Source organism: Dermacentor variabilis, chromosome 7 (genome assembly GCF_050947875.1).
Source record: "Dermacentor variabilis isolate Ectoservices chromosome 7, ASM5094787v1, whole genome shotgun sequence".
In the NCBI taxonomy this organism is placed as follows: Eukaryota; Metazoa; Arthropoda; class Arachnida; order Ixodida; family Ixodidae; genus Dermacentor; species Dermacentor variabilis.
The window spans coordinates 26,844,726-26,870,521 of record NC_134574.1 but is presented as its reverse complement, the minus strand read 5'-3'; the positions used below and the strand labels follow the sequence as shown (position 1 = coordinate 26,870,521).

Genomic DNA, 25,796 nt, shown 5'->3' with positions numbered 1-25,796 from the left:
CACAGACGCTGTCATATGTCTGCTCACCGCATAGCGTCAGCATGTGCGCCCTTTTCTTGTTGGGGTCCGTGATGCTGTTAGCTTCGAAGTAAAACTGGAGGCATCCAAAACACAACGTCCATGATGCATCATTGAACTCTGGTAGTCGGCCCAGTGCATGTGTTGCCATTGCATAGCACAGATGCAGGTCAACGTGAGCTTGAAGTTCACTGTCTCATCGTCAATGTTATGTCCTCGGTAGCCATAATAAAGACGTTCAAAACATGAAATGTAGTTCATTTCACAGGGACTTGTGCACAGCACAGTCTGAAGTCATCTCCAGTTGCTCTCTGTCTGGCGCCTGCTCTTTGTGTCTCTCCAGGAGCCGCCGACGGGGAGAGAGTCTCAAGACGGGGAGAGCATGCACCATTGGCAGCTGGTGCAAGCGGAAGAAGAGGATCTCATAGATGTAGCAGGGGCTACAGAATTTTCCAAATGTCAGGCAATCGAGAAAAGCAAATTTGAATGAGAAACAATTCAGTTTTATAATTTTGGGAGTCGGCGACAAATGATACGGTTTCATGGCACGTACATCAACAGTACTTTCTCGGCGGCATGAGTTGCTGCATTTACTCAATTGTAACAATGAGACTTCTTTTCATGATTTTCGTTGCCTGAACTCGACCTTCGCGTTATATTCGAATAACGGCAAAATTTACCATTTTAAAACAAGTATTCTCAAGTCTACGGATTTCAACGTTACGTCGACAACCCATACGTTTACGTCTTGACTCAATCCATAAAGTCGACTGAAATCAAAACTTTTTTTTTTGGAATATGCACCATTCCAGCTATGCTTGTACAAGGCTGGTGTTATGGTTATGGTTGCTGCATTACCCTGTGGCCTTTTGTGATTTGACTATGTCAATTCACAACATCATCGCTTCGAGAGACAATATTAAGTTTAATGGCCGAGGGCCTGGGAAACTCTGTTGTGGCTCGGCGGCTCGACATTGTAGCGGCAGCAGCATCGGCGTCGCACGAGGGATGACGTAGACGCTCGCGTCTACTCGAGGCTCGAGCGGCTGGCGCTCCGGCAGAGGCTAGAGTTCCGAAGGAGATCATTAAAAAGAATGCTACACTAAAAGACGGACTGTCGGTTTTTCCTCTCCTGCGAGAGCCCGAGACTTTAACGGTCTACATGGTCGCTCGTCGCCACAGTTTGGTGACCCGGACATGATACTGCCATACGCTCCTGTGGTAGAGACGACCATGGACCAGACCGACGCTATGAGAGCTCAAGGCCAGAACCCATCCGAGGAACGCGGTGAGCCCTCCTGTTCCGCCATCGCTGTCCGCCTCCCACAGTGCTGGGACCAGCATCCTTCGGCGTGGTTTCTTCAGGCCGAAGCGCAATTGCAAGTCGCTGGTATCCGCTCTCAAGCCTCGAAGTTCCATTACGCCGTCGCAGCGCTATCGCCCGCCGCCATTGACGAGGTGGCAGATTTGCTGAACTCCCCATTGTCTGCCGCCGCCTATGACGATCTCAAGGCAGCACTGCTACAGCGCACAGCAGCTTCACAACGTTCTCGCATCCAGCAGCTTCTGTCCGCTGAAGAACTCGGCGACCGACACCCTAGTCAACTTTTTCGCCGAATGAGCCAGCTGCTCGGAAACAACGCGAGATCCATCGACGACACGCTGTTGCGCGAACTGTTTTTGCAACGACTCCCGGCTAACGTGCAGATGGTCCTGGCGACAGCCTCTACCATGGACCTTACCGGACTTGCCGCTTTGGCCGACAAAGTCATGGAAGTAGCCACCCCAACCATCGCAGCCACGTCACCGTCTCCGGGTGACAATACAACCGCTCTGCAAACTGTTCCCTGCTCTTCCGCAGTGCAATCTCCGCTCGACTCCTTGTGTGAGCGCCTGGAACGCATCATCTGTGGAGCGGAACATCGCCGCGCGTCTCATTGCCCACGCAGCCGTAGTTCCAGCAGATCAAGACGCACGGGCACTCAAAATGAAACCTCAACTACAGCGCCTGGCGTTTGCTACTACCACCGCCGTTTTGGAAACGACGCTCGTCACTGTCGGCGTCCCTGCGCTTGGCAGGGAAACAGGCCGGCCGACCTCTAACGGTGACGAGTGGTCCGGCCCAACACACAAGTCGCCTTTTCTACGTGACGGACAGAGTTACGGGACAACGATTCTTAGTCGACACAGGTGCTGACGTCAGCATTCTCCCCGCCCAGCGCTCCGACCGAAAAGCGACTCCTGTGTCGTTTTTGCAAGCCGTCAACGGCACCAGGATTCCAGTTTTCTCGTCACGCTCCGTCATGCTAAACCTTCGCCTTCGACGAGCATTCCGCTGGATCTTCCTGGTTGCAGACGTCCGTCATGCAGTCATTGGAGCAGACTTCTTGCATAACTACGGACTCCTTGTGGACATCCAACGACGCCGTCTCATCGACTCCGTGACCCAGCTATCCGTTCCCGGCGTCCCATCATCAGGCACATCGCCCATGGCGCCTATTTCTGCCATGTTGGACGAACCTTTCGCCGCGCTCCTACGCGAGTTTCCCACTTTGACACGCCTGCCGGACTGGACGCAACCGGTACAACATGACGTGTGCCATCACATCGTCACCTCCGGCCCACCGGTCTACTTCCAACCCCAGCGTTTGTCCGCGGAGAAACTCAAGATCGCTCGCGCGGAGTTCGAACACATGCTGCAACTTGGCATCATCCGCCCTTCCTCCAGTAATTGGGCATCACCACTTCACATGGTGCCTAAGAAGACGGGAGACTGGCGCCCATGCGGTGATTACCGAGCACTAAACAACGTCACCGTTCCTGATCGCTACCCTCTACCGAACATTCAGGACTTCACGGTAGCGTTGCACAGTGCGACGATCTTTTCTAAGATCGATCTCGTTCGCGCCTACCATCAACTACCGGTCGCTGAAGAAGACATTCCCAAGACCGCCATCACCACACCCTTCGGTCTTTTCGAATTTCTCCGCATGCCTTTCGGTTTACGGAACGCGGGCCAATCCTTTCAGCGTTTCATTGATTCCGTCACCCGAGGTTTGCCTTTCGTTTTTGCATACATTGACGACCATCTCGTCGCAAGCTCTTCGGCAGAAGAACATCTTCACCATTTGCGGTTGTTGTTTTCACGGCTTGCCAGTAAAGGAATTGTCATCAACGCCGCCAAGAGTGAATTCGGTCAAACCGAACTCGAGTTCCTCGGTCATATCATCGACGCTAACGGCATTCGACCACTGCCATCCAAGATTCGCGTCATCGAAAACCTTCCCCGACCGACCACACTCAACAAGCTTCGCCAGTTTCTCGGTTTCGTCAATTTCTACCGCCGATTCATTCCCGAGTGCGCACGACTTATGGCTCCGCTAGACGCCCTCCTGGTAAACAAACGCAAACAAGTGCTTCAGTGGACTGAAGAGGCCACCGACGCTCTCACAAGAGTCAAGTCTGCCCTCGCCGACGCCACGCTGCTTAGACACCCAAAGCCAGACGCACCCACTGCCATCATGACCGACGCTTCAAACAACGCCGTTGGTGCCATTCTGCAGCAATTCATTGACAATGCGTGGCATCCACTCGCTTTTTTCTCCAAGAAACTGAAGCCTGCGCAGTCCCGCTACAGCGTGTTCGGCCGTGAATTACTCGCTGTTTACCTGTCTATCAAGCATTTTCGCCATTTCCTCGAAGGCCGTGCATTCACTGTCTTGACGGACCACAAGCCCCTTGTGCATGCAATGAATCGTTCGGCGTCCTGCTACTCGCCCCGCGAGGTTCGCCACCTTTCCTACATTTCCGAGTTTACAACAACGTTCCAGCCGACGTCCTCAGTCGTGTCAATGTCGTTTCCACGTTGACATCGGAACCTTTCATCATCGAGGCCGACTTACTCGCCAGTCAACAGCATGACGACACTGAACTTCGTACACTCCGGAATTCTTCAACGTCCCTGAAATTGGAAGACGTCGTTGTGACCCCAGCTGGTACATCCGTCGTCTGCGACACTTCTAACGACACACCTAGACCATACATTCCGGCATCCCTTCGCAGACGTCTATTCGAAACCGTGCACAACCTGTCGCACCCTGGCATACGCGCGACACAGAAGCTCCTTTCCAGTTGTTTCGTTTGGCCTCGGCTAAACGCGCAAGTTCGTGACTGGGTTCGCTGCTGTTTGTCTGTCAACGTTCGAAGATCCAGCGTCACCCCATTCCGCCTGCCAAGTCTTTTCTTCCACCGGATGCTCGTTTTGACACCATACACCTGGACCTCGTCGGCCCTCTCCCACCCTCGAAAGGCTACTGCTACATACTGACATGCATCGACCGTTATACACGGTGGCCAGAAGCTACACCTATATCTGACATCTCAGCGCCCACTGTTGCAGCAGCTTTCATGTCTATGTGGATCGCAAGGTTTGGCTGCCCATACACAATAATCACAGATCGCGGTCGGCAGTTTGACTCAGCACTTTTCAACGAGCTACTCAAACTACTCGGAACGACACGTTTTCGCACAACTGCTTACCACCCTCAGTCCAATGGACTAGTTGAACGTTTTCACCGGCATCTCAAGGCCTCCCTTATGGCACATGAATCGCCGGAGAAGTGGGTCCTACATTTGCCCCTTGTCTTACTTGGCATCAGAGCCGCACTCAAGAGTGACCTAGGTTGCTCCTGTGCTCAGCTAGTCTATGGCACCCACCTAGCCTTCCGTGCGATTTCTTTGTCGCCATCCCCCAAACGCCTATGCCATCACCTGCCGACTACGTTGCCGAACTGCAAGCTTTCTTCAGCCAGATGCGCCCCGTGCCTACACGTTCACAAGAAGCAAGGTCCCCGTACGTTTCTCCCGCACTCAGCTCTGCTACCCACGTTTTCGTGCGTAACTGTGCCGTGCGGAAGCCTTTGCAACCACACTACTCCGGGCCATATTGTGTTCTAGAGCGTCGTGAATGTCAACGGCCGATCAGACACAATTGCCCTGGAACGTCTCAAACCCGCCTACATAGAAGCACCCATGCCATCAGCTCCACCAGTATGCGATGCGACCCTGCTGCATCCTTCGCCGCCGCCAGTGCACGTGACACCCAAGACCAACGCCAAGACACGCCGCGTCACGTGGACTTTCCATCGTTCGTCGAACTTTCCTCCTCTCTAGGGGGGGGAGCCCTCTGTAGCGGCAGCAGCATCGGCGTCGCACGAGGGATGACGTAGATGCTCGCGTCTACTCGAGGCTCGAGCGGCTGGCGCTCCGGCACGGGCTAGCGTTCCGAAGGAGATCATTAAAAAGAATGCTACGCTAAGAGACGGACTGTCGGTTCTTCCTCTCCTGCGAGAGCCCGAGACTTTAACGGTCTACGTGGTCGCTCGTCGCCACAACATCAATGAGTCAACAATTCTCGGATGGTGGCACCAATGGGAGGCCCTTTGTGAGGCCGATCAGAAGGGCCTCGTAGTAGCATGGTACTGTCCCCAAATGACATGGTTTGCCGTCTTTTAAGACATACCTAATCTCAAACAAGCTCGACGACCTGAATGGCTTGATTCTTGGGCAATCACTTTCACAAAATTGTTTCGCTTTTGCGAGACTTGATTCGTTTCTGCACTGAACTCCACAATCTATATGGCTGACAGCACTCTTGGCACTGATAACGACCTTGGAACAGCGCGAGAAACACTTGTCCGGGACGCTTTCGGTGCTGAGTCACGCAAATTTTTGTGAAAGTGAAATCATTTCGCAATGTGATTGCCCGAGAATACCATCCAATAAAAGCTTCATTCCGTTCTCAGACGACGATGACAAGTGAAGAGAACTCGTGTCCAAATCAAAACTTGAAAAAAAAAAAAAGGTATCATTTGTCTTTCCGTTCATCTCGTGTTGCATTCGCAGTTTTATTTCTTTCTATTTTACGGACTGAAAGGTCGACCCTGGCGTTACAATCGTGGTTGCGTTGCATTCGAGTAAATGCAGTAAGTGAAGCCAGCTATGCTTTTGCGTGCACTCTGCCCCCATGGCTGACAGCGTCGCTTGCACTGGGACGACGCTATCAGGAAAAGTGCCAGCCGCGGGGAGTGAATGCTACGTCTGCCTCTCACTTTAATGGGTCACCGAAACTTGAGATTACGCAACCTCCAATACTTAATGCGTGGTAAGACAGTTTACATGGTGCCATGCCGTGTCGGCACGCCCACTCCTTGCACACACGGCAGATTACCTCTAAAGCAGGGTGCATGGCTGCGTACACGCTCAGCCGGGCTTACAGCCATGGCCGAGATGCGCACCAACTTCCCCCCACCTCCCGTGTCCCCTCGCATGCGCTTGATTGCGATAGCACGAGCTGGCTTCCCTACCGCTCTTTCCTACTGCTCACGCAGGAAGGTGGCAACATTTCTTTTCTCACCCTTGCACATAGTGCACAGGGCATGATACGATCTTATTGCACTTGGACTTTATACAGAGCATGAAGCTGCTCCACTTTCTCTTGTCGCGTGGCGCATGATTTCATAAGTGCATTTGCAACCAGCCGCTTGTAAATCAATGACTTGACCAATTGCATCCGCGGAAGTTTCCATTTATTATCTTGGCATTGCTTTGCAGCAGTGAAATTTTGTTGTACTGAAATGGCATACAAACACAGTTTGTTATACATGGCGTTCTATGGACAAGAGGTTATGAAAAGTTAAATACTTTGTTATATCGAGAAGTTCATTATATAGATGTTTAACTGTATATGTTCAGCCCTTCTGTTGCCAAGTTCGAGCGTCTCCTTTTTGATGTGCAGGATTAGTAGATGGTGTATGTGTGCTCTGTCCTACATACATGTCGGGCCTTGTGAGACCGTCCCGGTCTCGCAAGCTTTGAGGATGTCGACGGGTGCTTTCTGCGTGAACAGCGATGTGACCGAGCAGCGATTTAGCTTGTGTCCGTGTAGAAATTCCGCTTAAATTTCACTGCCAATGAGCTACCAATGCCACACAGCGGTTAAGTTACACGAACAGCAAGAGCACGACATAAACTGTGCTTAGCGAACACGTTCGATGTATTGAGGCTGCGATCCCACTATGAAACTTTTATGGTTGTGTCGGCGACGTGGCCGCTGAGACTGCACCACTTTGGAGACCATGTTGATGAATTCGCTGGGTAAGGGACCATCTACGAGTAGCTAAGCAAACGACGGCAGAAAGGAGAATGACTTCCGGTCACGGTGTTTTCTAACAAAACCGCGGACAGTCTCCAAAAGCTGGATCACGTGACTTTCACGTGCTCTTCTGTCAGGGCTAGTCAGATGGAAGCCACAAACGGTTTGCGGACAGTCCGGGACTGCATAATCAAAAAAGCCCAGTGTTGGCTTCATAACACATGGGCCCATACCTTTTTTTTAGGTGTGCGCGAATGCTAAATAGTAGATTCCAAATCGAATATTGAATCAAATAAGAAAAAAATGCTGAATATTGAATCGACTATGAGAAAATTTAACACAAACTTTTATGCTTCCAAATTTTGCACCAACAAAGTGCTGCACATGCTCAAGAGGCTAATCGCATTACATAAAAAGAATCTTGCTATCTATCAGTAACTTAGGTGCCTATAAAACGAGATGCATGATATGCTCTTACTCTTATTAAAGGGAACACCAAAATTAGTATGCTAGCACTGCTAACAACTCGGTTCGTATACGAAGTTTGGAAAACATTTTTTATCGATAGAATGTCTGTCAAATAGAATTAAGTGCTTTCTTTTCTTGGAAGCTAGCTGAAGAAACAGTGAAGTTGAGCATAATGGCAATGCATTCTATTGCTTAGAATGCATTGCTCTCCAACTTTCTTCCAAAAAATAGGAGTGTTTTTCCATCTTTATGGCTGGTGGTTTCCCCAGGTTATCATCATCTCATTAAGGCCAATCTGCGCAACAGACAAAAGCGGGGAATGCACATCACGTCACTTGGCACTGCTCCATGTGGTGATCGGCACCACACACGTCGACTACATTCAGCGTCGACAGTAAAAAGCTCTCAAATCGGGAAGCCCATGGGCTAGTACTCACAATATCTCTGCCCCCTCCATTTTTTTCATTCGCTTCCATTTGCCGCCTATGTAAATGCGTCTGCAGCCACAGATCAGCGTTCTGTCACATGATATTTTTGAGTACTCCATGTAAACCCAAACTTACTCTTCTGAGGGGTCGCTCAAGGCTACGAAAAGAGACCGTTGTGTGCCTACAAATGGTGTTTGGAACGAGGGGCCACTATGCTATGTTGGCGGATAACCGTATGGTATTTCACAAATATGGCGGTCAGGAACATGCAACGGTCATCCTGTGCAGTTGCTTTCATTGGCGAGGTGGTTTGTCGGCTTTCTGAAGGTCACGCGACCGCTGTGGATAGATCTGCATTGATTTGGTAACTGCAACTTAGTCATCGATACCTGATGACATAGCTTTGATTAGACCTACCGACCTAGACAGCGTGGCCAATGGTGCGGTTGTGACAAAAATTTGCTGCCAGCCAGTGTGATAAGGGGCACAAACCTTCATAGACAGTTTGTCGCTAACATGTTCCTACGAGTGGCTCATCAGTGATCGGTCGCGTGATCATGCACATAAGTTATCTTGATGGCCACTGAAGCGTGGTCCGGGTCCACAGTCAACTAGCCAGCAACTACTGCAGGCATGTGTGCAAAGTTTGTCTGCGTTCTCGCACGTGGGTAGAAAGCTTCGAACTCCGTATGTGAACAGTGAACCCGCCTATTCATTTCAAACAGTATGCCTTCCAGTGGCTGATCGCTGGAAGGTGTTTAATCTGTAACTATGGTGTCTCTGACAGCCCACGGATTGCTTTAGGGCTTTAAACCACACGCCGCATCTTGCTCCCATTTCTAGAGCAACGCTGAGATTCAACATGTCAAACCAGCCAACCTCCATAGGCGATATGCCATTTTTCTCCATGTAGGCCTTGTCGTTAACCTGGCCACCCTCGCAGAACTGCATGGTCATAACACGCCTCGTAGTCAGGTCCCAGTGGATTTCGGGCACCTGCAGTCACCAAGAAAGTGCACAGCACATTGCATCACTTTGCGCCATGTGGCACATCTAAACAAAAAAATGGCGTAAAATTCTAAATTTAATGTTGCCACGTCATAGTCGCAGCAAAGAATTCAACACTACCAAAACTGTGACAGGGAGGAAATAGCTTGTCTGCCAGACATACTTCTTGCCACAGAAAAGAGGCACTTTGTACACAAATACTTTCACGCAATTCACAAAGCGTGCTCTATGCTGCTCTTTGCAGCTGCGTGTCTTATGAACTTAATTTCTTTGTAGTTTGCATAAGGCAAAAAAAAAGCTACTTTAACATTGTCACGTTCCATCAGCCTTTCCCAGTTATGCAATATTTTCTGCAAGTATGGTGTGACAGCTTTTCTATTCTATTCATCGTTAATTGTGCGCCGCTTTCAAACATTTGTTGAAAGTTAGCACTCGTGTTGCCATTCTCCCTCTTTGTCCTTTTTTTTTCCAAACGCTCCGTGCCTGTTCCAAGGCTGTAAGTGAAGAATTTAAGAGGCATACTATAGAGAACAGCAAGTTGAGCTGCATTAAAGGGCCCTGAAATATTAAAGGGGCCCTGAAACACTTCTTGAACACAGTACAAAAACATTGCTGATCTGTAGAAGAGGCTCCATTGAACGTGTGAGCCAAATATCTTTGCGCTGCATGTAGTAGAAAATTTACAATCTCATGTCAAAAGCAATAAAAAAATCACTTGCTCTCACCTCCGCAATGTCATGCAAGGTCATCATATGAAGCATCATCACATGCAGCTGGACTCGCCAACAGCTGATTTCGTGATTGTGCAAAGATTCCCGGTAATACTGTTAGTGCTAATGTTCAGTTAAGTAAATGAAAAATGCATACGTCTATGATATCAAATGGTGAGAAAAATTAGTTCATCTTTTCGCTGCCAGTCTAACCATTAAAGTTGCAAGTAGCTGGATTTCCTGCGCCTGGCCTCCGCGATAGCAGCGGCACGCTGCATAGCGCAGTCTACCGTGGCCACCAGAGGGGTACAGCGATGAGCCCTCTCGCCGGCGAGACACTCGACTTTTGGGCGGGGCTTTGCCCCATTGTCTTCTCCCCTGTGCAGCTTCCAGCAAGCTACTGAAGATGAAATCAGAGAGAAAGCCTCTCATCGGTGCGATAACTACGTCTAACTCCATTAATACTTGAAGGATTCGAAAAATTCTTCTGGCAGGAGTTTCATGAGGAGACATACTTTAATCGTGAGGTCACTCTATGATTAGTTAGAAAAATGTTTCAGGGCCCTTTTAATGATGAACTCCCTTCTGAAATGGCTTTGGTCAGCCAGAAAAAACAATGGCTGTTGTGTTTCAGAGAGGCGGCACATGAAGCATGGGACTGTTACGTGAATTTCCACAGCGCATGAGAGCTTTACTACAGTGCAGTCTTCCTGTCATACCTCTCAAAGGCATCCCAATGCTACGGGTGAACAAACATCACAGTTAAAGAAAAAAACGACAATGATGACGTATGGATTTCATTAGCACAAGGCCGCCAAAAGAGCACCAAGAAAAAGATAATAAATGAAGGGCTAATGGTACAACATGACAAACGTCACGGTGGTGAATCAAGATGTGCGTGGTACATGTAACTCGGCTGTAGAAAGCCTAAAATTAGTCACTGTAACGTGCGTAAAATGTACAAGTATTAAAACAATGACAATGATTAGTGGTGTATGGTATAAACATAAAAGTTCTGTTACCAAGGAAATATGTACTGAATGGGTAAGGAAAAGTAGCACTAATACCTCACCGTCAGCCCTTGAATGCAAGGGCTGGGAGGTATGCGCTTTCCAAAAAATGCTATCGCAGCAGCAGCCTCTAGTGAGAAGATGTGCTATGTATGCCTTGGTCTGACAACATGCAATGTACCAACATCTGACTTTTTGTCAAATAGTGGTTCAAAGCCAAAGTGCTTTTTAATTGGGCTTCTATTTCTCAACACTCTAACAAGACGTGAAGGACCGTAAGCGTGTTGCCACATTTATCGCAGGCAGGAGGATCATCACCGGTTAGTAGGTAGGAGTTAGTGCCACAAGTATGACCTACCCTAAGGCGGCAGAAGGTAACCTTAGTCTGTCATACCTTTCTTATTGGTGGTCGTCTCCCTACGTTTGCCTTAATAACGTGAAGTTTTATAAAGAATTTTAGTGTCTCATGTATGTTGGCAATGGCCCCTCAGTTTCTCGTGTATTAAAGGGAGGCTGAAACGGTTTTCAATTTCCACGAATTGCTGGGGTTGGGAAGAACAGACCTATTAATTTACGGTTCTCAAATTTTTCTTTGTATTGTCAATATAAGGAGCAGAAATAGCTTTTTAAATCCCCCCGCGGACACGCCCCCATCACTTCCCGGAGCGCCGGGTAAGGAGGCAGCCGGATGAGAGAACCGGCGAGAGTGACGCCATTCCTGGGGACCGTACTGCCGGACCAGCGTGCTGGCATGTGCTGGCAGGTTTTTTTCCATCCTGCGCTTTACTAAACGACGCTAGGAGAGATCTGCCGCCGCTCACGTTTGTATTTTGCAATTTTCGTGAACTGTGCTTCCTTTCTGTTCTGCGTGAGTGCCCACAGCCAAGGGCGCCCAACATGCCCTCGTTCTGTGCAGCATTCGGCTGTGCGAACACAGGCGGGCGAGACGATGTGGTGTTTCACATGTTCCCGAAGGACAAGGAACTTGCAGCGCAGTGGGTCCGTGCAGTGAGGAGAGATAATTTCTTGCTGACGAAATCAAATGTGCTGTGTTCGGACCATTTCCGCAACAGTGATTATCATCGGAGCTTGACAATGATGCGGGCAATCGGTATTCCAGTTAAATCGGCACGGCTGAAGGCCAGCGTTCTTTCGTCTATATTCTCCCACAAAAGAAACACCTCGCCACTTCCAAGAGTGGCCTTCGCCAAGAGCAGAAAGGGTGAGGTAAGGGTATTAATGTGCACACGGGCAATTTTTTAAATGGGTGATCACCTGAGTGTCGAACAAACGGCCTTACAGCGGCCTATGACAAAGCGAGGTGGAGGCACAGCTGGGAATATGCACATGCGTGCAAAGTGCTTGCCGTTTTCATCCTGTTTTTCCACTCCGCTTTGTCACGGAACACTTTACTACGGCTGTTTGTTCGGCACCGTTTTCGTACAGTGAAATAACTGGCCGGGGGTACGCTTGCGCATTCAGTGATATTTGCTATTCGTCCTACCATGCGGTGCCCGCAGGTTTAGCTGTTCAGCATTCGTGTTCAAATCGCACGACATAAGGCGTTACGGCAATATTTTTATGCTCGCGTTATAGTAGTTGAACTCGTCGTGTAAAAACTTCGTTCCGTAGATTTCGCACTCACAGCTTGCTACCAGCAGCGAAATGCCGCAAAAAATGAGCGTTGGCACAGCCGCGCCAGTGGCAAGGCGAACGGGCTCAAATAATGAAGTAACGTTGTAAGGTATTGAACTTGTCAGCGTTTGACGTGGTCTAGCCCAATACAGGTATCGCTGCTGGAAAAAAATGTTTTGTTGCCTTTAACTAGCTATGCATCACACATGGCAAAATTATTATTTGAAAGTAAATATAATACATTACTCATTACTTTCTTATTACGCTCATTGATTTGAATTACATTACAATTACCGCTTTCAAAAAAGTAATGGTATTACTTTACGATTGCTTCCAAAAAGTTTTCATGCATACAAGAATCAAAAAGCAGAGTATAAAGGGACGCCAACCTTTCTTAAAGGTAACATACACTTGCCAACATTTCATGCCCTCCCCCACATGTGCCTCCACAACACCTCACGACACTACCAACGTTCTGGCGCCGTACACAGCTTACTGGTGCATATTTAACGCAATTAATAAACTACTTTAGCCATGAAATTACAGACACCAAATAATCCACATTACTAAATCACTAGACAACCAATCCATCACATAAATTACTGAACAAGTATTTAAATTACTGTAAGTAATCCAACTGTTGTCATGTTTGCTGATATGCATGATATGCTGAAATTCATGACATCCATGCCTTGCACTCTTTCAGGTTCTAGCAGAGCACCTTGAGAACCAAGCCTCTGATGAACTTATTCCGCTACCATCACCAATCGAAGTGTTTGCAGCAGCCATTGTGACACAGACAGATGATGCTGAAGAGTTTGAGGTAGCCAAACGTGGCACTTATGTTCGCGATCGTGTATCAACACACAAAAAACCACGGAACTTTAGACAAGCAGCAGCAAGGTGCATGACATTGCACATGACATGCGCATGACATTGCATGACAGGGGTGTGGAATTGCACCCGTGTTTACAATCTAATGAGATGTTAGTGCTTCGGCATTCTTCCAGCAGCAAGTTCCCAGTGACACTTTAGCGAGTTTTTTCTCCCGTCATTGGAACGTGCAGCTACATGAAAAGACATATGTACCAGCTAAGATTTCTAATGCACGAGAAGGTGCACACATCGCTCTCGCTGTTGGCACACTCAACATCATCGTTGCCCCCGTTGCCGCCATCGTTTTCTGTATCGGCTGTCGGTTTGAACATGTGCGGCGAAAATACAAGCTCTCCGAGACAGCGAGAACCTTCTGTAATGCTTACAACTGAGCTGTGAAGCCAGAACAAAACAGCGTGCTACGCTCTGAAACGGCGGCGCCAACCAGCGATCCCTGTGAATGACGTCAAAGCGGTCCCGACCAATCACGGGCAACAGCGGCATTCGCACGATGCCCTGAGGTGCTGGTGCACGTTTTCTTGCAAAAAACAGCCGCTTGCATTTGTTTCTGCCTTTTTTAAACGAGATATTCGTGTTCAGTGAACTCAAAACTGTAGAACGCTGCAGGGAACTCATTTTTTTTAAAAAGTGTTTCAGCTTCCCTTTAAGGGGCCTTAAATCTACAACAGGTACAGCAAAGGAAGAATTACCGTATTTTTTTTAATCTAACGCACACCTTTTTTCCGATAGAATGGGTCCAAAAATTGCATACACGTTGGAATTGAGTATGACCCTAAATCCGCATTACCATATCGCCATCGGCATTCGAAAGATGGCCGCCTTGTACGCACTTCTAGCCTAGCTGCCGTAGCTTCCTCCATGTTGTATGTGTAACCAGGCACTGGTGTAACCTGACCTACCACTTGTCTTCCCATTTTCTGCATTTATTCAATCAGCATGGAAGCGTCGACTGCAAAGACACGCCGAGTGCACCATGATGCTGCATTTAAAAGGAAAGTTATCATGTGCACAGAGACGGACGGAAATCAAGCCGCATCTCAGGCATTCGGAGTTCCCGAAACTTGTGTGTGGGACTGGCGCAAACAGAAGGAGAATACTGACACAAAATAAGTTTGCACGTGATGACACTGGACCCTTAAGGCGAGAACGACGAAGTTTGTGGTTGCGTGCGCGCTCTCCGAGGACCAGCCATCGCAAAAAGGTAGACATTCCTTTGCCCATCTGTCGGTGGTAAACTGTTTTAGTTGTAATAGCTGGGTGACATTTCTGGTGGAGGCGTGGGGTACGGTCGATGTTAAGATCTCCGGAGCATACCCCAGACCTAAACCCGGCGAGTAGTTCAGCCGAGCTTACCCCTGTGCACGTACGTGCCAGCCGACGTCTCCAGGGACTCCAGCCACAGCACAGTCTGCTACCCGAACGAACTAGAATGACAAACCAACCACCTCCTGCCACTCCTGCAGCATCGCACGTTGTCGTCAATCACATCCGGACACTGAATCTGTTCCACGGAAGTGCTTCAGAGGACGCCGACGACTGGCTTGACCATTTTGACTGGGTTGCCAACCTCAACGACTGGAACCACGAGCGTAATCTAAGCTACGTGTACTTCGCTCTTGAGGATTCCGCGAAAACATGGTTTGAGAATCACGAGGCGACACTGATGTCATGGGAAGAATTTCGTAGACAGTTCCTCAATGCCTTCACCAGGGCAGACAGGAAGGAGAGGGCGGAGTTAGCATTGGAGGCAAGAATTCAAGGCCCAAATGAACGAGTGACGGCATACACAAAAGACATGAATCGGCTTTCCAGACGTGCAGACCCTTCTATGACTGAAACAAAGAAGGTGTGCCATCTCATGCGCAGCGTCAAAGAGGAAATCTTTGCTGGCCTCATTCGAAATCCGACGACGACATTTGCAGAGTTCCATGACAAAGCCACTACTACGGAAAAGGCCCTTCAACAGTGGGCCAGGTAAAACAACCGTGACACCATGATTTCAAGGGAGCTCTCTGCCGTTACCCTCGGTAACGACGTTGGCGCCTTGCGAGAACTCATCAGGGCTGTCGTCAAGGAGGAACTGCAGAAGATGCAGATGACCACTGCCCCTGTGGGACAACTTTCCATTGCGTAAATGGTGCGCGCCGAGGTCCGACAGGCCATCCATATTCCTGGACAGTACGAGGCACCACAGCAGGGACCGCATGCCGAAATGAGTTACGCTGAAGCAGTATGCCGTCCGCCACCCTCAAGTGCGTGCAGCTTGGTACACCCCACTCAACAAATGGACCTAGGCTTCAGGCCGACTCGCAGCCCACCGCACATCGCCGAAGCAAGGACTAGGAAGAGCGACGTCTGGCGCACCACAGACTACAAGCCCCTTTGTTTTCATTGTGGCGAAGCCGGACACATCTACAGAATGTGTCCTTATTGTCAAGTGGGGCTTCGTGGATTCTCGCCGAATGCACCTCGTCCACGACCTGGTGAACGGCCGCCGGAAATAGAGAGTTTCGTCGCGAATCGTCGCAATGTTGATCAGCGATGGCAGGAGCCCCGTTCGTCGTCTCCTGCTCGTTACAGGTCACCATCACCAAGCCAAGCCTTTACTTGCGGCGCTCTGAGGTGCCGCTCGCCTAGCCCGGCGGGTCGGGAAAACTGAGTTCAGCGACCTCCGGAGATGAGGCCGCTGACGACGACCGTACGCGAGATCCTCCACTACGACGACCACAACGAAAACAGAACGACGCAGACGTACAGACGGAGTCAAACACCTTACGAGAGGTAGTAATGTCGAACATTCCCGTCACCATAGACGACGAAGAAATAACAGGTTTGTTCGATTCAGAAAAAGGTGCACGGCACCTCAAACGAAAAAGTGCAGGGGGTGCTGGGCTGCACCCACTCGCTGCAAGGTTTAAGGGTGCAGTGAACCACGGCGGCACCTTGCCTTGTCGACGTCATCCAGCCGTCGACAAGTCCATGGGCATCGCCTGTCGTACTAGTAAAAAAGAAAGACAACACACTCCGCTTATGCGTTGACTACAGACGGCTTAACCGAGTCACCAAACGCGATGTTTATCCCCTGCCACGGATCGATGACGCTTTGGAACGTCTGCGTCATGCTCAGTTTTTTACTTCGTTAGACCTAAAGTCAGGCTACTGGCAAATCGAAGTGGACGAGCGTGATCGTGAAAAAACCGCCTTCGTGACTCCCGATGGGCTGTACAAATTTGACGTGCTGCCTTTCGGTCTCTGTTCCGCTCCTGCTACGTTCCAACGAATGATGGACACTGTACTCATTGGACTAAAGTGGCAGACGTGTCTAGTGTACCTAGATGACATTGTTGTGTTTTCTAGCACGTTCGATGAACATCTCGCCCGGCTGTGAAGTGTCCTTACCACAATACGCAAGGCCAACCTCACCATTAAGCCTGAAAAATGTTACTTTGGCTTCCAGGAACTCAAGTTTCTAGGCCACGTGATCAGCTCCGAAGGAGTACGACCAGACCGAGAAAAACTTGCTGCCATTGCAGAGTTTCCTCGTCCTAAAGACAAAAAGGCTGTTCAGCGGTTGGTGGGCCTCTGCGCTTACTACCGTCGTTTCGTTGAAGGCTTCTCAAGGATTGCTGAACCGCTCAAGAGACTGACGCAACAAGATGTACCCTTTGCATGGACGGAAGACCAAGAGCAGGCCTTCATCGAATTGCGTAAACGCCTTCAATCCGCTCCAGTGCTGGCGCACTTTGATGACACCACGGCAACTGAAATACACACCGACGCCAGCAACGTAGGACTCAGGGCCATTCTGGTTCAATGGCAAGATGGCACAGAACGTGTAATTGCGCATGCGAGTCATAGTCTGACAAAAGCAGAAGCTAATTATTTAACGACCAAAAAAAGAATGCTTAGCTGTCATGTGGGCCATCAGCAAGTTCCGACCCTACTTATACGGCCGGCCATTTCGAGCGATCAGTGATCACCACTCGCTCTGCTGGCTTGCCAATGTACGAGACCCATCAGGTCGCCTCGCTTGTTGGAGCCTCCGCCTCCAGAAATACGACATAACTGTTGTCTACAAATCCGGCCATAAGCATAGCGACACTGACTTCTTGTCACATTCTCCTATTTTCTTGACATCCTCCGACTTGGAGCTAGATTTGCCGTTTCTTGGTGTCGTCGACGTGGTGCTCATGGCTGACTATCAACGTGCAGACTCTGAGCTGCTTCCAGTCAACCAATATCTCGAGGGAGCTGACGTTGTTGTCCCACACCCACTTTCATGAGGATTGACATCGTACTGCCTGCGAAACGATGTCCTGTACAAGAAAAATTTCGAGAACAGCCAGGAAACGTTCCTTCTCGTCGTCCCGACAGCACTGCGTGAGGAAGTTTTACAGGCGTGTCACGACGATCCCTGTGCCAGCCACTTAGGCTTCGCGAGGACATTAGCGCGCATACGGCAAAAATACTATTGGCCACACCTATTTTCATCGGTTCAGCGCTATGTGCGAACGTGCCGTGACTGTCAGAGGCGTAAAGTTCCACCCGTCAAGCCTGCCGGCCTCCTTCAGCCTTTGGATCCGCCTCCCCGTTCAGCAAGTGGGAATGGACCTTCTTGGGCCGTTCCCCACATCATCCTTGCAAAATAAGTGGATAATCGTGGCAACTGACTATTTAACTCACTATGCGGAGACGAAAGCTGTGCCACGGCGAACTGCTGCTGAAGTCGCCAGCTTCTTCGTCCACAACATCGTGCTTCATCACGGTGCACCCGCTGTACTCATTACTGACCGCGGTGCAGCGTTTACAGCGGAGTTATTGCAACAAGTCGTCACACTGACGCACACCGACCACCGAAAGACCACAGCCTATCATCCCCAAACTAATGGCTTAACAGAGCGCCTAAACAGAACATTAGCCGACATGCTCTCCATGTACATTGATGTGGAACACAAAACATGGGATGAAATTTTGCCATACGTCACGTTTGTTTACAATACCGCTGTGCAGGAGATCACCAAGTTTACACCATTGGAGCTTCTTTACGGATGTCGCGTTACAACCCCCTTAGACGCCATGCTCCCGGTATAGACCACGGAGCCACAAGAAATGACACCACTGAAGATTTCGCCGAGAAAGCCGAGGAAGCTCGCCAGCTTGCATGGAATCGCATCCGCACCCAGCAGAATACCGACGCCTACCGTTACAAGCGGACCCGACGGAATATCCAGTACTTACCAGGCGACCGCGTATGGGTGTGGACACCTATCCGACACCGTGGGCTCTCAGAGAAATTGTTGCGCCGCTATTTCGGCCCCTATGAAGTTGTACGCCGCCTCAGTGATGTGAACTACGAGGTGGTGCCTCAAAGCTCTGATCCTGGTTCGAACCGATGCTGTCCCCATGCTGAAGTCGTCCACGTAGTACGGATGAAGCCGTACTATGCACGCGAGGGATAAGCAACCCTCACACACCGCTTCAGCATTGTGTACATTCCTGTATGTTTTGTTTTTTTGTCTTTTCATGTTGGCACTCTTGCCCATAGTGCGCGCCCGCTGTCCTTGAAGCGACCGGGCCGGTCGCTTTTGAGAGGGGAGCAATGACGCGAAATAGTTTGCACTTTATGACACGGGACCCTCAAGGCGAGACCGACGAAGTTCTTGGTTGCGCGCGTGCTCTCCGAGGACCAGCCATCGCTAAAGGCAGACGTTTCTTTGCCAATCTGTCGGTGATAAACTGTTTCAGTTGTAATAGCTGGGTGACAATATTTTCACCAGCAAAGCAACAAGGAAGGGCTTCAGTGGACCAAAACAGAAGAGCTGCTCGCGGAACATGTGCAAGAGCAGCGAGTGGCACTGTGGCCTGTGATGACTGATGTGCTCAAAGTAAGGGTGATGCAGTTAGCCCTACAGAAAGTGCTAAAGTGGAGTGACTTCAAAGCGAGCAGGTGCTGGCTATCAAATTGTATAAAAAGGAAAGGCTTTTCTCTTCGAAGGCGGACAGGGATAGGCTAAAACTTGGCCGAACAATATGAAGAGAAATTGCACAGTTTTCAGCGGTACGTGTTGAAGTTGTGCCATAGAAACGGCTACCACTTCGGACAGATTGGAAATGCCGATCAGACACCGCTCTACTTTGACATGCCTGCCACCACAACCGTTGAAAAGAAGGGGCCGAAGCAAGTGCACGTTTTGTCTTCCGGCCACGAAAAAACTAGAGTCACTGCAATGCTTTGTTGCAGTGCGGATGGGCACAAGCTGCCCCCGTATCTTATCTTCAGACAGAAGACGCTCCCAAAAGGAATCGTGTTTCCCAGTGCACGTAAATGAAAAAGGTTGGATGACGGCGGACTTGGTCACTGACTGGATTGATAACGTTTGGCGGAAGAGACCTGCTGGCAGTTTGGCTCTGCGTGGGATGCTTCTGCACGACGCGTTCAGGTGCGACGTTGACCAGCGCATCAAGGACATGCTGGCTGCATGCAACACCGACCTTGTCGTGATACCCGGCAGCATGACATCGCAGCTCCAGCTGCTCGATGTTTGTTTGAACAAGCCAGTGAAAGATAGAATGCTGGCGCTCTACCCCGAATGGCTTGTCAGTGGCTGCCACGAATTTATGCCCGCCAATAAAATGAAGCGTGCTTCGCTGCAGGACTTTGCTGGATGGGTGAAAGATGCATGGTGCATGATCCCGTCTGCCATGGTTAACAAGGCCTTTAAAAAGTGTGGGATTTCGAATGCCATGGACGGCATTGAGGATGAAATGATTTGGTCTGTTGATAGCGATAAGGAGTCTGATAGCGACAAGTGATATCTATTGCCCCACGTGACTCGTACCAGCGCAGTGAAAATCTTGGCAGCAAGGTACACCACTTCCATTTGTGTTTTTATTCTTCGCAACTTTAGTGCATTGACAATAAATCATTTTTTTCCAAATGAGAGAAAACAGTATTTCTATATGAAAGCACGAGGTGCGCGGTATTGTACTTCCTTTTTTTTTGGTTATGGAAAACGAGTGCGCGTTACAATCGATGTTCTAATTTTTTTTTTGTCAGTGAAAATGGGTGCGCGTTACAATCGAGGGCGCGTCAGAATCGAGTAAATACAGTACTGGGTTTTGTAGTCACTGTTGTGCTATGCTGGGCTATGCTGTGCTAGCTATGCGGTCGACAAGCACATTACTCTTGATGCCTCTGTGGCCAAGTAACCAGCATAATGTGATATGTTGTGTGGGGATGCGCGACACTCGCGCGTCCCCTGATATGTTTTTTCCGCATAGCTCCCTTTTTCTGCAATCCGGCTTCGCCGCGTGATCCCCGCGGCAGTTGGTCTGGCAGAGGCGCAGTACGAGAGATGGCGCGAGTGTTGCACTGCTAACGCCGCCTCCGGCAGGGTTACTTGGGAGCGAAAAGTAGAAAGCTATCGCTCTTTCCCGGCGGATCGGAGAACAGCGCGGATGTCCCGCGCACGCACCGATCCATGCTTCTGCGAGACCGTCTCGCGTGGCCTCCTTCGAACGCGCCACTGTTCGCGTGACCGTACGCGCGAACGACCAGGCGTTGGGATCCAGCATGGGGTGAACATATTCGCTCGCTATCCGGTCGCGGTGAGTCGGACTTCTAGATTTGCCGCGCACCCATCGGCATGTTTTGTGGATAGCAACTCGGCTAGCAGGCATTGATCTATGAAAGGTGCAATAAATGCCCTTGTGATTGTTTGCACTACTGTGTTGTCGTTCCTTTGTCCCAAGAGCATGGGTGAGAGAACCCCACAGTTGATGAAATGCGTACGAAGCCCAGAGGATTGCATAAAGTTGAGCAAAGATAGGATTTTTTATTCTTTTGTAGAGAGATTAAGTCTTTGATGATGCTCAGTGAATCTGTAATATTATTACTTTTTTTCTAGATTTGTTTTGTCGATGTGCCGTACAGCAGACAAGAATACATAAGCCTCTGCTGTAAAGATGTTCGTTTCCGGGTGCAAACAGCCTGATTCTGAGAAGGATGGGCCGACTGCGGCATAAGAAATGCCAGCAAGCAACTTTGAAGCATCTGTGCAGAATTCTGGGCATGACTGCTTCGAACGAAGTTCTAGGAAGTGCATTTTTATGTGTATTTCTGGGGCATTCCTTGTAACTTCTACAAAAGATGTGTTGCAATCAATGAGCTGCCACAGCCACGGTGGTAATGGTTTGGCTGGAGCCATTAGCAGGTTTTCTCTCACCGCTGGGTGATTGTGGAAAAGTGTGGCACAAGCCGTTTTTATAGTTTCATTACAAGGATATTCAGGGTTAGAGTGTGCTTTCAGAAAGTACATGAAACTGGACAACGACCTTTGCAGATGGAGTGACCACTCGTTGGACTCTGCGTAGAGACTTTGTACTGGGCTAGTTCTGAAAGCTCCTGTGGCTAGGTGTATTCCTAAATGATGAACAGACTCAACCATTCTTGCGTTGGTGTGGCAGACTCATACATCACAGCACTGTAGTCTAGACGGGACCTTGTAGAGATTCAATAAACATCTTCCATCACTGCCCCAGTTGGTGTGCGAGAGAATCTTCAGGCACTTGACCTTGAGGTATCTGATGTGGGGTATGAGAAGTAGCTTTGAATCGAGTGTCACCTAGGAATTTATGTCCACAGGAATGTGCTGTCTTTGCAGTAAGGTAGTGGAGTCAGGGTACAGCCATCTCTTTTTTGAAAAAGTGACACAGGAGGTTTTATGTGGTTTGATATTAAACCCATTTTCGTCTGTCCATTTTGATACTTTCATTAGCGCAATCTGGACTTGAATCTTGCAGACTGAAAAGCTACCGGATTTAAAACCTAACTGTACGTCATCTACGTAAACAGAATAGAAAATGCCTGTAGGTAGTGAATAAATAAATGCGTTCATCTTCAAAATAAAAAGCGTGCAGCTGAGGACGCCTCCCTGGTGTACTCCAGTTTCCTACTTCAGCCTTCTTAGCCCGTCCCATACTTTCACCTCCTGTGTGTACAAATTAATACCGCAAGGAAACCGCTTCCAGCTTGCCCTCCTTGCTTGCCTTCGCAACCTCCTTCCCTGCGATATAATCCGTTTGAATGCAATAAGGTTTTCCGCATTATGATTTCAACGAAGAATGCCACATGGTTATGTTTCTTTCGAGCCTGCCTACAGTCATTGTTCTACCAGGGAAGTAGTCTTTTGCATGGGTTCCCATTTGTCTGCAAGATGCATTTTTCTGCTGCGTCTATTATAAAACCAGTAAAATATGCAACTGTGTCATCTATGTTAAATTTATTGATACAATCTTGTAATATATAACTTGACTCTTTAAAACGATCCCAGTCGGCAGATGACAGTTTCCAGTGATGAACATTTGGAGGGCATTCATATTGCTGTATCAAACTTAGGGTTACAAGGAAGTGGTATAGAGCAAAGGTAGTACAAACCTACGCTCGTGAGGAGCACACGCGCCCATCTTTCCCTGTGTCTAGAGCCGGCATAGACACGGGAGCGGTATGCCCTCTTCCGGTTCTCCCTCGTTCTCACCACATGCCCACCCTTCCTCCCTAACTTGCGAGAAGGTATCTGGTGGGCGAGGAGGACATTCCCTTCGCAAAGGCAAAAAGGTTTAAAACAGCACCACCGGGGGAGACCCTCCCTCTCTGACGCTGGACCCCTAACCTGCCGGACTGGAGTACCTGCTGCAACCCATGAGTGACCTCATTTGCCGGACTATCCCGGGCAAATTACAGAGAGGACTTCCCTCTGCCAGTGTTGTTTATTGCTGGTAGCAATACACATTGTTACAGTTGATGCCGCTGGTTGCCTTATTCGTTCGAACCCCATGTAGCCGCGTTCCCATGCTACTGGTTGGGGAGTACCACGGAGCTACTGTGTGGGGCTAGATCAGGAGCTCACCTTCAGCCCTAGCCGCACGCAGAGTGGAACACCTACACGCTCCAACCTACAGTCACGATGATGAAGAAATAGAACAGTTTTATGCAGATCTTGAATTACCGATGCGAAAAGCGCAAACACAGTATACTGCAGTCATGGGTGACTTCAATGCAAAAGTGGGGAAAAAGCAGGCTGGTGAACAAGCAGTCAGCAACTACGATGTGGATTCTAGAAACACTCGAGGAGATGTGTTGGTAGAATTTGAGGAAAGGAATAAGCTGCGAATAATGAACACCTGCTTCAGGAAGCGTTGGAACAACAAGTGGATCTGGAAAAACCCTAATGGTGACACAAGAAATGGAATTGATTTCATACTTTCTGCCAATCCCAGCATAGTGCAGGATGTAGAAGTGTTAGGTAGGGTAAGGTGCAGTGATCATAGGTTAGTGAGGGCTAGGATTCACCTCAATTTAAAAAAGAGAAAGAGTAAAATTGGTCAAGAAGAAACAGGTCAACCTAGATGCAGTAAAGGTAAAAGCAGATCAATTCAGGTTGACAATTGCAAATAAATACGCAGCCTTAGAACAGAGAGATGAAGATGACATTGAGGCAATGAATGAAACTGTAACTAGGCTGGCTTCAGGAGCAGCAATTGAAATGGGAGGTAAGGCACCAAGGCAACCAGTAGGTAAGCTGGTTGCTGGCGCACAGCCCGAGGAAGTGGCAGTGGCCGATGCAGCGCTGCCCCCTGATGCACTGCACCTGCATAAGCTGTACTATAAAAAACTGAACACCTTTTTCTGGCTTCATTGAATGAGATACTTTCTTTGATTTCCACAGCAGTTGTTTATTTATATTTCTTCCACCGTTTCCCAGGATTCGGAATATGCCAGGTGATCGTCTTCACAGTTCACACAGTGAGCTGTGCCAGAACAGTTATCAGTTATCAGACCTTTATTGCCACATTTTGCGCAGGTGAGCTGACCTCGGCAGCTTTGCGAGCCGTGGCCAAACTTCTGGCAATTAAAACACCGTCGAGGGTTAGGAATGTCGGGCCTGACACCAGTTTTAGTATAGCCCGTCTCATGGGTCTCTGGTAGAACACTAGAGGAAAAGGTAATTATCACATGCTTTGTTGGGATTTCGTTGTTATCTTGCCTGATTTTTATTCTTTTTACCTCAATGACATTTCGCTCTTGCCAGCCTTCCAATAGCTCAGCTTCGATTAATTCTAACAAGTCCGCACCAAAGATCACACCTTGGACTGCGTTCAGGGAACGATGTGGGGTCACTGTAATTGGTACGTCAGCAAGGGCTGTGAGTTTTGCAAGTTTGTCATGCCACAGCGTGTCCCGAACCTCAAGGAGGAAGTCGCCGCTTGCCATCTTGCTAGCTTTATAGCCTGGTCCAATGGTGTCTGTTAGGGATTTCGACACCAGGAAAGATGGAATAACTCTCACTGGTTTTTCCCATTTATCACTGTGGATAACGTGGTAGCGTGGACAAGGTTATTTTTGTTGAACGAAGAAGTTCAGAGAGACTTCAGTGCAAAAGGATAGAAAGTTGGGAGAGTTGGTACAGTAACATGATCGTGGATTGTAGCGCGAAGTGACATGGAAACACGCTAGAAGCAGACAGGACCGCGCTCGTCCTGTCTGCTTCTAGTCTGTGTCCATGTCACTTCACGCTACAATCCAAGTCTTCAGTGCGTACGCGCTTTGCAGCGGTACGATTGGACAGCAAAGGGAATGATGCTGTATGCATGTGAGATGATATTACTTTGGCAGCAGTGGCAGCCACAGAGCCCAAAAGGAGACACTACAAGTTTGACAAAGTAACGACTTGCACACACCAGCCGTGCATCGCTGCTATAACCCAATGTGCCGTACTCGCGGTTGGATACACAGCACCAGGTTAACCCAAGCCACCTCGGAGAAACAGAAAAATTGGGATGAAAGCAAATGCCAAGACAGAAAAGGTAAGTTGATAGGAAAGCAGTAGATGGAGGAGAGGGACAGAAAAAGGCAACTACCGATTTCACCCGGGTGGGTCAGTCCGGAGGTGCCGTCTACATGAAGCGGAGGCCAAAGGAGTGTTTTAATAGCCTCCACTGAGGGGCCTTAAAGGTCCAAACACCCAGCATTAGCTCAACCCCCAGGATCCTCTTTTCCCCAGACATGCGCGGTTAGAAGCAGGAGGGTCCAACCCCCACGAGCTCGGGTCCGTGATGTCACCACACACCAAACGCCTGCTGATGCAGACGCCCCTGTGGGGTTTAAGAAAAAACGATCTTTCAAGCAGGCCTAATGCAGTCCTTCCAACGTTCAGTACATTACCAAACTGCGATTGTATGATACGTTTTCCAGCTGCTAGATACCACATAAACAAGAAAATGCACAAGGTGCGCGCGATCCAGAACATTATACAGCTGCCCGCTGCAGCAGCTTCACCGCAATACTCGCCCGCCCATCTCACGTGAAAATGCCGACGCGCACTCAGTTTCTCCTTTTGGTATCAGCAAATCTTCTCCGGAATCGTCACACGCGGCATTTGTAGCTATCACTGCCAATTCTATTGCGATA

At 49.1% G+C, this 25,796-nt stretch overlaps 1 protein-coding gene across 3 annotated transcripts in view; it reads right to left on the bottom strand.

Moving 5' to 3' along the window:
* The window catches only part of Adck1 (aarF domain containing kinase 1), a 166,337-nt gene that overhangs the window by 33,472 nt on the left and 107,069 nt on the right, over positions 1–25,796 (bottom strand). For all 3 annotated transcript variants that reach the window (XM_075698334.1, XM_075698336.1, XM_075698335.1), the window contains one exon: positions 8,947–9,063. In XM_075698334.1, coding sequence (XP_075554449.1) covers positions 8,947–9,063 — 117 coding nt within the window. The remainder of the gene's footprint in view (positions 1–8,946; positions 9,064–25,796) is intronic.